This window comes from Antechinus flavipes, chromosome 3 (assembly GCF_016432865.1).
Source record: "Antechinus flavipes isolate AdamAnt ecotype Samford, QLD, Australia chromosome 3, AdamAnt_v2, whole genome shotgun sequence".
In the NCBI taxonomy this organism is placed as follows: domain Eukaryota; kingdom Metazoa; phylum Chordata; class Mammalia; order Dasyuromorphia; family Dasyuridae; genus Antechinus; species Antechinus flavipes.
In genome coordinates this window covers 613,588,170-613,599,292 of record NC_067400.1, presented here as the reverse complement: position 1 = coordinate 613,599,292, position 11,123 = coordinate 613,588,170, and the positions used below count along the sequence as shown (strand labels likewise).

General features: G+C 51.5%; 1 protein-coding gene across 1 annotated transcript; it reads right to left on the bottom strand.

Moving 5' to 3' along the window:
* Positions 1–5,872: 5,872 nt before the first annotated feature.
* Positions 5,873–9,558, bottom strand: PPP1R14A (protein phosphatase 1 regulatory inhibitor subunit 14A). Its single transcript, XM_051989118.1, has 4 exons — positions 9,212–9,558; positions 6,932–7,012; positions 6,457–6,489; positions 5,873–6,147 (listed from the first exon to the last, which is right to left on the bottom strand). The coding sequence occupies exons 1-4, from the start codon at positions 9,413–9,415 to the stop codon at positions 6,010–6,012; spliced, it is 456 nt and encodes a 151-aa protein (XP_051845078.1). The 5' UTR covers positions 9,416–9,558; the 3' UTR covers positions 5,873–6,009.
* Positions 9,559–11,123: the final 1,565 nt, after the last annotated feature.

Here is an 11,123-nt window from a genome sequence, read left to right as displayed (position 1 = left end):
GAGAAATGGAAGAAACCACAACACAGACAACAGTTAGCAATTAAGTTTGCCTTCTTATATGGAAGCAGTTCGTGGCTTCCCAAAACAATCACAAAAATAACATCAATAATGAAAAATTTTTAAATATTGGAAGAATTAGCAAAATGGGATCCAGGGACAAGCTATGAGCCCATGCTATTGGGGAAAGGATTTGTTAGAGGCAGGATTGCCACAAACCTTCCATTTGTTTAAAAAAAAAAAATCTGCAAAATACAAGAGAAGAGCTACAAAATGTGCTCTACTTTTATACTTGTAATGAGTTTTCTTTTTCATGCTTTTTCACGGGGTGAGGGAGAGGGAGAGGGAGAATTTGGAACTGAAAATAAAATGGAATTTTAAAAATGGGTGTGTGTATTTAAAAAAACTGGGCTTTGAAAGTTGAACAGCACATGGGCTGGAGTCTTCCAGGGTCCTTGAATACTTGGCTCTGAAATAGTCTCTTTCTGCAAGCCCTTTACAACTTAGGTCTCATTCTCAGAAGGGACTCTGAAGCTGACCCCCTGAGCATTGGGATGGGGAGGTGTGAAGCCCAGGGGACAGGGAACGACCGACCTAACCTTTCTACCAAAGATACTAAACTGTGTGACTCCGGGCAAGTCACTAACCCCGTTTGCCTCAGTTTCTTCATCTATAAAAGGAACTGGAGAAGAAAATCCCTAACCGGGATCGCAAAGGGTCAGAAGTGACTTTTTAAAAATACCTAGGTTAACGACAAAAATACAGGCATTTCTTAGAGATACTTTGGGTTTCACCACAGTAAGGAGGTTACCTTTATTTGACTCAAAATAACTTTTCTCCCAGAGGCCGAGTTCTTTTTGGAACTTTACTAACTAGAGTTGTGGGGTTTAAAAGTGGATTACCCTTTTGTGGGTTATTATCCCCAATTTACAGTTGAGGAAACAGGCTGAGATGAAATGACTCTTCCCTATTTATCTAAAGGAGAATTCAGACTTGACTCTCTTGATAGGTGGGTCATCCTGTTTGGGAATATAAAGGCATATTCTGGGGCCAGGCTTTCAAGGTTTTCCTCCCATTGATTATCTAACCACATCCTTTGCCCTAGGCAGATTGTAGGATAGGATTTCCCATCGGGAGCTAACCAGCCAGACCCGGCTCTCTCAGCCTGACACTTTTGCTCATAGTTCCCCTCTTTCCTCCTCCCCCCGTGAAGCCAGGAGAACCGGTCTGGGGAGGGCTCTACCTGGGGCTGGTGACTCATGATCTGACCTGAAAGAAATTTCCTCTCTCAGGACTTAAGCTTCTGTGTATTCTGATGGAATATAAGAGAAAGTAAGACTGGTCCAGGTGGGATGGGGGAAGCCCCATCTCTTAAAAGTTTCCTCTGGTGAGATCTCAAAGAGCAAGCCCTGGGGTCTCTCAGAAATAGTCACCTCAGTTTCCCTAAAACTTTCCTACACAAATTAGGTTAACTCCTGCAGAATGAGGTGGGGGGAAAATACAAGGAGTCTGGGGTTTACCTGGCCAAGAACTCCAGAAGAGATTAACGTAATTGTAAAAAGCGATGACTTTAGGAACAGACTCCGAGTAGTGGATCTAAAAATTCTGTATCTCTGCCCCTAGATTATCTTGTTTTAGTTTCCATTTTATGGCCAGTGTAAAATGGCTAATCTAACCACTCCCCAGCTCGCCCCTCCAAGCCACAAAATTAGCATGTCATGACTTCTGAGAGCAAAGAGTGATGTGGGAAAGATTCCTTTCTAGATTCCCACCCCCTCCTAGTTAATGTAAATTACCCTTTAACTCACAAATCCTGGTCCCTTTGAATTCCAATAGAAGATCGGGACCTGTCCCAGGTCTGAGCCAACTTTGGGGCTACAGCCAAAAGCTCCTCAAGCTAAATCTCCCATTATAAAAGGGAGATGCTGGGACCCCCTCTTTGCAGAGATTCAAACATGCTAGCCATATGAGGACCCTCTGTCCACTGCCCTCCTTATCTCTACCTTCACCTATCTCCTTACTTCCAAACCCAATAATAAATCTCTTTTACCAGTCTAGCTCTCGAGCCAATCAATGTTTTTATTGGGGACTCACATCACTACTAGACCTCATTTACCACCGTATCCTTGGGCCGAATCCAAGAGGGTTGCAGGGGAGCTGTTTGACTCCCTGTACCCCAAACCTGCCACTAGACCTCAACTAAACCCTAATTTCATTTAGGTAGCCCAAATCTAGACCTCAACAAGAGTAGTCATGAAAACTCGGCCTTTTAAGATGAGTGCTCTATCCCCCCTCCCCCCGTTACTTCTTTGCTATCTCCATTTTGGAATTTAGCCGGGCGGTCGATGAAATTTTTGCTTCTTGATTTGAAGATGATCCAAGTCTACAGATTGTTTTGTGACACTTTGTGTCACTGGCCCAGAGCCCGATATTTTGGAGCGGGGGTTCAGCTTTCCTGCACCCCAACAGGATCTCTACCAGCAAGCAAGGCTGGGGCTCTCCAACGTCCCTGCCAGGGCCTCTGAGGCCACAGGGGAGCATCTGAGCTTGCTTTGCATGGGGCCGTGTTCAGAGAAGATACTGCCTGTTGGCTCTTGTGACACTCAGGGGGACAGGAAGGGAAGGGAAATCTGGAAGATCACAAGAGAAGATGACCCCCGTTCCTAAGTGGAGGGCAGGAGGGAATGGTATGGAGTGAGCTCGATTTGTGCTAGGGAGAAACCACCCAGAGTGGGAGCAGCTCCCAGTTTGACATGGAGGAGGGGCTGCTTCTTCTGGGTTCCTGGCAAAATCTTCTCCCTAATAAGATGTAAGTGGATGAGGAGTGGTGGATAGCCGCCCTTCCACCTCCCTGTGTGGTAATTTGAGGGTGTGGTTGGAAGAATGAGGGGTTGGGAGGTGGAGCTGGTTCAAATCTGGTGTGAGATTCTTTCTTCCTCAGTGACCTTTCACTTTCCTGCCCCTCAGTTTCCTCTTCTGGACAAATGGAATGATCATCTTGATTTACAGGACTGTTATGTACAGAATATTGGAAACTTCAAAGTCCTTGTGGAAACCTGAGGGGCTGGTCCAAGGCGGGGGACATGAAGATGGAGGAGGCAATACTTCTACCTCTGGGGATCTCTACATCAGGAATAGATCCCTAATCCCAAAACAATGTCATGTCTTCTGGCCTCCGACCCCCAGACTGGAGCAGACTTCCTGGCTCTTATACATCGTTCACTAGGGAGGAGGAAAAGAGGCTGTCCCTATCTACTTTCCAGTCTCTCAGGGGCTGGGACAAGTGCTTCGTGAAGTGACCTGAAACAAATGTCCTCTCTCGGGACTTCAGCTTTTGTGTATTCTCCTGGAATAGCCTGACACTCCAGGAGGAGCTGGGGAGTAAGCCCAACTCTCCTAAAGAGCTGTAAGATAAGGTTGTGGGTGAAGATTACTGAGTCAAAGTTGTGTCACCCCCACTCTCATCACCATCAATTTCCTCATCTCCCTCATTTCCTGAAACTCATAGTGAGGTGTGCCCAAGGGTTCAAGGAGCAGGAATGGCCCAACCCCCAACTGGGGTCCCTCCATGGCTGCCCTCTTTGCCTTCCCCCCCTCCCCAGGCTCCTACTGCCAATCTTACAAGTTCCTTCCTACTCCCAACCTTGTCTCCCAATGGGTATTTCCCATCACTCTCTCCCAGATCTTTGATTCTCAGACCTCATCTCTATTCCTCTGCCCCAGGAGCCGTCCACGCTGGGCTCCGAATTATAGGAGCATAGATCTAGAACCGGGAGGGGACATCACAGGCTGACTAATTGGGTCCTTTCATTTTGCAGATAAGGAAACAGGTCCAGATAGGTGAAATATCTCATCCCTGCTCTTCCAGCTAGTAAGTAATGTGCCTCCTTCCCTAACCCCTTTCCCTGTCCCAGGCCTCGCCCATGGCTTCCCTCCTTGGGTGTCCAGTGATGATGTCTCCCACTCCAAGCACTGCTCCTCATCTCTCCCCTGTTCCTACTCTCATTCATTTATCCCCGTCTTCCATTTCCCACCCAATTCACTGACTTGCGTATAAGCCCCCAAGCCTTCCCTCAGTATCTCTCCCCTTCTGTGATCCCCTCTGGCTTCTCACTGCCCTCACCCCATCTCCTATTTCCCCCTCCCACAAGCTCAGTCTTCTCTCCATCCCCTCCTCAGACACATTGATATAATGTAATTTTGTGACCCCATGACCTTGGGGGGGCTTCTACGTGGTCCTGGATTCTCTGGCTTTGGAATCTGCCTGAGGAGACCCCCCACAGCCCATGTCTGACTGCTCCTTGGCCCACAGCTTCGGGCCTCAGGAAACCCCACAGACCCCACTCCTAAGACCATGGTGAATAAGCCACTCCTGCTGACTGGGGAGTTTGTCAGTAAAAATTTGATCAACTGAGAACCCCTGTTCCTAGTATGAGCCACGGAATTAGCGTAGTTGAAAGGGGTATGAGTGTATCTCCTTGCTTCAGTTTCTTGACTGAATTCTCTCACAGTTTGGCCCGCTTTGTAAATGGCGTACACACTGTAACTTTCGATAAAACTTTTCACCTTGACTAGGAGATGGGTTCAAGCCTGCAAATTCTTCTGACACCTCGTGACGTGGGTCTGGGGAACTTTTGAGGTCGTCCCGTCCCAACCTCGATAGTATCAATGGAGATTTCCATTTCCCCTCTCACCCTTGGGCTGGTCCCGGTAACCTCGGCCACCATCCGAGTCCTTCGCCCCCTAAATTCTTGCCCGTACCCCCAGTTCACGTCCCACTTCCCTCAATGACCCTCCCTACCCCATCCCTCATCACAGCTCCTCCTTCAGTCACCAGTGTTGGCAATCGGGAGCTCTTCCTTCTTTCTTCCCTTTCCTTCCCCTCCATCTTCAGGAGCTGGTCTCTTACTCTCTGAAATGTACTATTTAGGTGATTTGGGGCAAATCATTTTATTTCCTCGGGCCTCAGTTTCTGCTTCTCTAAAAAAAAAACAAAGGGGGGGAGAGGAAATTGCAATAGAAGGAAGGCGGAAGGACATGTTCTAGACCCTAGTTCTAGGTTCCGTGCTCAAGATCCTATATCCTCTGGTTTCCCTTTCAGTGTCCCCTACAACCAGTTGCCTATTATTTTCTCTGTCCCAGCCTCTGACTCCACCTCCATTCTTCATGATTCTTATCCAGTTTGATAATAACCCCAGCAGGACTTTGTCCCTGAAGTGAAGGGTGACTCTTGTGAATAAATGTTCAGAAGTAGCACAGAGGGCTTCCCAGGGGCAACTCCATCGGGAAGTAGCTCCATCTCCATCCATCTGCATGCCTTATTAGGCTCTGTCTCCCTGCTGGGGGTGCCATGCCCTAGCAGCTCTGGTGCCCCCGCCTCCCATGGGTACCTAGGGGCTCCCAGCTCCAGCTTGCCAATTTTGACCAGAGACTTCTCAGTGGCACCGGGAACAGGAAGTGGAAACAAATCCTTTCCTCTCCCACTCAGTTTCCTTAGCAATTAAATAAATGAGAAGGTTGGGCTGGAAAACCCAGAGGGAGAGCAGGGAACAGAGAGGGCTTTCCAACTCTCAGCCTATGATTCTGGGATAACTTGATAGATCATCCTTCAAGAAGGAAAAGGAGGAGGGACTGAGTAAGAAGACAGAGGGAGCGCAGGCCAGGAGCTGGGAGGTAGGGATGCCTGAGGGGTCTCTGGGGACTCCAGCTGCACTCTGTTCTCATACTCCCTTCTCCTGGGGGTGGGGGTTCAATTGATTTTCCATCTGTCCCCATTAGTCCAGGGACAGCTGAGTGGAAGGGCTGACGGAGAAAAAAAAGCAGAGAGAGAGAGAGAATGGAGGGAAGGATAAAATAACCTCAGGGGAGTCAAAGCCCGAACCACAAACACATTTTTCTTTTTAAAACAACATAAAATACAATTTATAAACATAGTCTCGGGCAGAGGGATGTGGGGAACGTAGAGACAGGAATACACCATCTCTCTGGAGGGCATCAGAGGGAAAAGGGCCGTCAGCGAGGAGCCGGGCTGCCTTGATCTTGGACTGAACTCATACCACCCCCATCTGAGTCATCTGAAGGGCTCCCCCGGGGAAGGCCGGGCTGTTTGTGAAGCCCCCGAAGTTTCAGGACCAGCTCCTTGATAAAATCCTGGAGGAAAGGGCGAGGCAGGGGAGGAGGGAAGCAAAAAGAAAATTGACCCCACCCCCACCTCCAAGCCTCCAGTGATTGATGGGCTGTGGAAAGGGGGTGGAGTGGGAGAAAGGCACAGAGAGATTGCCAGGGGAATAGAGGGGGTGGGGAGGACAGGAGGTTGGGGCGGGAGATTGGGACCAGGGGGAAAGGAAAAAGGAGACAGCCCGGACAATGCTGGGGGAGGCAGGCCTCCGCCATGGAGGGAATATCTCCTGCCCCATCTTGCCTCATTCTCTGCACTGGAGAACAAGGGGCAGGGCTTACCTCTGTGGGGTTCCTGCAGGACTTCAAGATTCCCTGGAGACCCCCCCCCCAAAAAAAAGAATATGAGATCCACACACTAACCTCTCCCCCAGTCAAATAATTCCACCCTGCCCCCAAGCCCCTCATGACCCCCTCAGAGAGATGGGAATGGAAGTTTATCATGTTGTTTAGAGGTGAAAGTAGAATGTAGAAGAGCTCCCCAACAGTGAGGGGAAAGCATAAAGATAGCCCCAAAGCCATTTAACCTGTAGTCTCCTCTTACTCTATCCCGGGGGGGGGGATCTCCCTCTTTCTCACTCCTTGCCCCCCAAGACGCTAAAGCCCCCTTTCCATCTCTTGCTCCCTCTGCAGTCAATCACTAACATTTATTAACAGCCTATCAAGTTCCAGGCACTGCGCTAAGCACCAGGGATACAGAATGAGACAATCCCTCCTCTTAAGGACCTTCCATTTTAATGGGGGAAGAGATGCCCACCTGAATTTTTCTGCTTCTCTCCTCTTCATTCTCTAGTTCCAATAATTCATCAATATTGACTTCATCAGGCATGTCTTCCTCCTGCGAGGTCAGGGGTAAGTTAGGGTTTGGGGATCCCCCAAGTCTCTCACCTTTCTCTTCCTTTTCTCCCTCCCTCTTCCACCTCCTGACCCTCTGGGACCCAGAAAACGGCAGGGCTCCTTCCTGGGTGGCGGGGATGACCAGCTGACCAGTTCTCCCTCCAGGCAGAGGCATGTGCTATGCAGAGACGGTACTACCAGGCGTGACCATCTGGGCCAAGCACTGAGGGGGGGAGGTGCCAACCCCCCCCCCCCAGCACACACAATGCCGCCCCCCACCATCACCACCGAGGTCTCCCTGTGACTGTGGCTGCTTCCTTCCGACTTCTGAGAGCTTTTCACTTCAGAAACTTGATCTTCTTGGTCAGGAAGCTCCCTAGCTCTGCCCACAGCTCTGGCTCCCGCTGGGTGGGTTTAGAAGGGCTTGGACAGTCATACCCAAATCTAAGTCACCCTCCCTACATCTATTCCTCTGAGCCTACTTATCCTGGAAGGGTGGGAAGAGGTTAAAATGATCCCAGACCATCCTGGGAACTTCCCACAATGAAGAATGTGTGTGTGGGGGAGGCAGAGGGGTCTGCAGGGCAGATGGGGGGGGCAGAGGAATACAATGTCCAAGCTGGAATCCCAGAGCCAGCCAGGAAGCAGGCTCAGTCCTGCCTGGGAGTGCCAGGGGCCCGGATTTGAGGTTGGGGGTGGGGGTGGAGAGAGATAAGTCTCCTGGGTCCCCAGCCAGAGGCCCCTGACTCTGCCCTTTCATGGAAAAGTCTGAGCTGGGGAAGGAGAGAGGCGGGGGAAGGGAGAGTGGAATGGAACTGAAGCTGTTCCTGTGGATCACAGCTCCAGGATGCCTGGGTTCCCTTGGGACTCTGGGAGTGGGAATGGAAGAGAGGGCACTCAGCCTAAAAATTCAAGAGGTGACACGAAGTCATTCCGGCACCTCTCAGCCAGCCCAAGATGATGCTGTTTGTCTCCAGGAGAGGTCCCTGTTGTCTCTGATCACCCTACTGGAGAGAGAGGAGGATTGGGGGGCACCTGGCAGTTCTTAGCACTGGGCTTTGGGCTATCTGCCCAGGCTTCGGTCTGGCCTCCTGCCAGCTTCCAGGGATAGGACCCAGCTGTGCCCCAGGAAAGGAAGACAGGAGCTGGGGCAAGCAGGGAGAGGCTAGGGCTGTCAGGAGGTAGGAGAGATGGGGGGTGGAAATCGTAGTCTCCTGGCTCTACTTCCCTCCCTCCCCCTGCATCAGACTGGGAGATCAAGCGTTCTGCCTTCTGGAAATCTTCCAGTCCTTCCCCCAAACACCAAAACATTCTCATCCTGCTCCAGGCAGAAAGAAGTGTTGTTTACATAGGTTCCTGCTGGCTGGGGAGACTGGCCAGAATCAGGAAGCCGGCTGTAGTGTCCCCTCTGACCAGAGATCGGGGTGGGGGGGTCCGCAGGGGTGAACTTGTGTGCTTCGGGCGTCCCTTCAGGGCCAGGGCCCCTGTGCATGTACCTCCTTGCGCCTTTGGGTGTTTTACTCTGTTAATCCGAAGCTACTTCTTTAGGGCAGGGTGCCTGTGAGTGCGTTCAGGTCTCCAGATGTGTCTGTGTCACCCAGTGCCCATGCTGCCACCATTACCGTTGGCACTGGATGTGTGGATACCTGTCTATGTGAGCACTTTATCCACATCATTTCTGTTCCCCTCCAGGTCTTCCCCTGCCCCCGGCCACAGTCATGGGATGGGCGTGTTGGGATGGATGGATGATGGGGGAATGACTAGGGAGAAGATAAGGGAGGGTGGGGTAGGCTGGGCCCTAGTGACCAAAGCAAATCTCGAGGGAGAAAACATTGAAGGGGACAGCCCCGGATAGACAGTGAAGAGGGGAAGACAATCCCTTCCTTCTGGTTCAAGTTTGGATTCTCTGAGCCTCAGTTTCTTTATCTGCCAAATGGGGGGGAGGGGGAGACCGGGCGGGCCGAGGTTCTGTTAACAATATTCTCAGAGTTCCTTCCGGTTCTGACCTTCGAAGATCCATAGATAAGTCCATTCTAACGTTGTAAAGGCCCTTATTAAGAGCCCTTTGGAAAGCGTCTGGGAAGGCAAGGTAAACGACAGCCTCCCCGGGCTTGGGGTGCCCCGCATCCTTCTCCCCATCCCAGTGGGCTCCACACCCCTGATCCGAAACCCCGCCCCCTCCCGGGGGCTCCGGCCTCACCCGGCCCTGGTACAGCTCCTCCAGACGACCGTCAATCCATTTCTCCACGTCCAGCCGCCGTTGGAGCTCCCGCCGGTCGTACTTGACCGTAACTCGGGCGTGTCGCTTCTGCAGACCCCCGGGGCTATTGCCAGGGCTGCCCCCGGCCCGGGAGGGCGACTGCAGCTTGCTCAGGACCCGCTTGCCGAGCCGCTGAGCAGCCATCCCCTGCGGTGGCCCCCCTAGGGATGATCGACAAGAGAGGCAGCAGCGGGCCACTCTTAAAAGGGGAGGGGGAGGGCGAGAGGAAGGAGGCGGGGCCGGGAGGAGGAGGAGGAGGAGATGGCAGAAAAAGCCTGGAGCTGGACCCAGGAACCCGAGAGCCCGCCCCCGCCTCCCAATCCTGTTCGCTCTCCCACTCACCCTCCTTTCAAGGGCCCTCGCTGGGCACTCAGGCGGCCCGAACAACCAACCTCTCTCCCTCCCATCGCAGGGGTGATGGGAGTGCCCAAGGATTGAGCCCTATCTCACCCCCACCCTGTAGTTTGGGCCTCCACCCGGCGAGTTGGAGGCGGGGATGCTATTCTTCGGATGCTCTGAACACAGCTGGAGCCAGCTGTTCCCAGATGGGCAGGGCCCTGAGAGGGCAGGGTTGACCTATCTCCAGTGGGGTTTCCCTGACCGATGGAGGATGAGGGGCGGAGGAAGTGGGCCAGGCTGTTAGTTTCTCTGCCTCTAGACAAAATAATCGTAGTTGACGTTTTATCCACTTTCTATCACAAGACATAAAGCACCCAGGGTCCTGGTTTATGGGAGAATGTTAACTAGGGCTCGCTAGGCTGAAAGAGCCCGAAAGCGTTAATTAAGATCTCTCATCCCGAGGGCGGCCTTCCTCCGGAAGCCTTTCCCGATACCCCTAGCGCCCCCCTCCCCATCACTTATAACCGGCACTTAATAATTGGTGGTTGGGCTGTGTCCCCTTTTCCTTCCAAAATTTTTAGTTAGCTCTTCGAAGGGAAGGACTGTCTCACTTTTGATTTTGGTACTTGGCGTTCTTAAGCCCCGGCTTAGAACTTAAACTTCTAGAACACCTTTGTAAATATTCAATAAGATTGATGTAATAAAGTAGCCCTACTGGCAACAAATTCTTCGGGATAGACAGGCTGCATTATTCCCATTTCACAGATGGGAATATCGGAAGTTGACTGAATAAGTAACTTAGGATCAGCAGCCAGGTCTTTCACCTCTAGAATCCACAGAATTTTCTTATGAGGCACAAGGCCCTAGTGACCAGAGCTTCCTTTTGAAGTCCAGAAGGTGTAACCAGGTAAGCCTAGCAAGGCCCTGGCCTCCTTGGCTCTCTAGGGACACGCCTAGCAGGTGGTGACTTGCACTGGAAGTTTCCTTACTTGGAAAATCCCTACACTGATGCAATTAGAGGTCCTGTTAATCGGTCACAAACATTTCTTTTTAAAACATATTTATTTCATTCAGTATTTCCCAATTATATTAAAAAACATTTAACATCAATTTTTAAACACTTCTGGGCTTCAAACTCTCTCCCTCCCGCCCCGCCCCCTCCCCCCAGCCCTCGAGAAGGGAGGCGATGTGGTATCAATTATACATTCAGGAAGCATTATTTATAAGGTCCCCCGGGAGCCAGACTGCCGAAGTCTAAGTACTTCTAACACACGGCAGCAGCGTGACCAGCCAGGGACAAAAGGAGGGGCTCCGAGTTTTCCCGGTCCCCAGACAACGAGTTTATACTTCAGGGACAGCCCCCCACTTCACCAACTCTTACGAAGACCAAGTTGCCCAGAGAGATGAGGGGCTCGGAAGCAGTGATCCCCGCAAGAAGAGGAGGAGCTTGGAGGGGTCTCGCCCCAACAACCCGATTGGGGGGTGGGGATTCAAAATGCTCCGCCCCTCCGAA

Excerpts from the sequence above, each read along its gene's own strand:
- PPP1R14A (XM_051989118.1), bottom strand. The coding sequence starts at position 9,415 with ATGGCTGCTCAGCGGCTCGGCAAGCGGGTCCTGAGCAAGCTGCAGTCG. Across the intron at positions 6,490-6,931 it reads AGAGAAGCAGAAAAATTCAG|GGAATCTTGAAGTCCTGCAG; the intron begins GTGGGCATCTCT and ends GGGGGTCTCCAG. Across the intron at positions 6,148-6,456 it reads CCTGCAGGAACCCCACAGAG|GATTTTATCAAGGAGCTGGT; the intron begins GTAAGCCCTGCC and ends CCTTTCCTCCAG.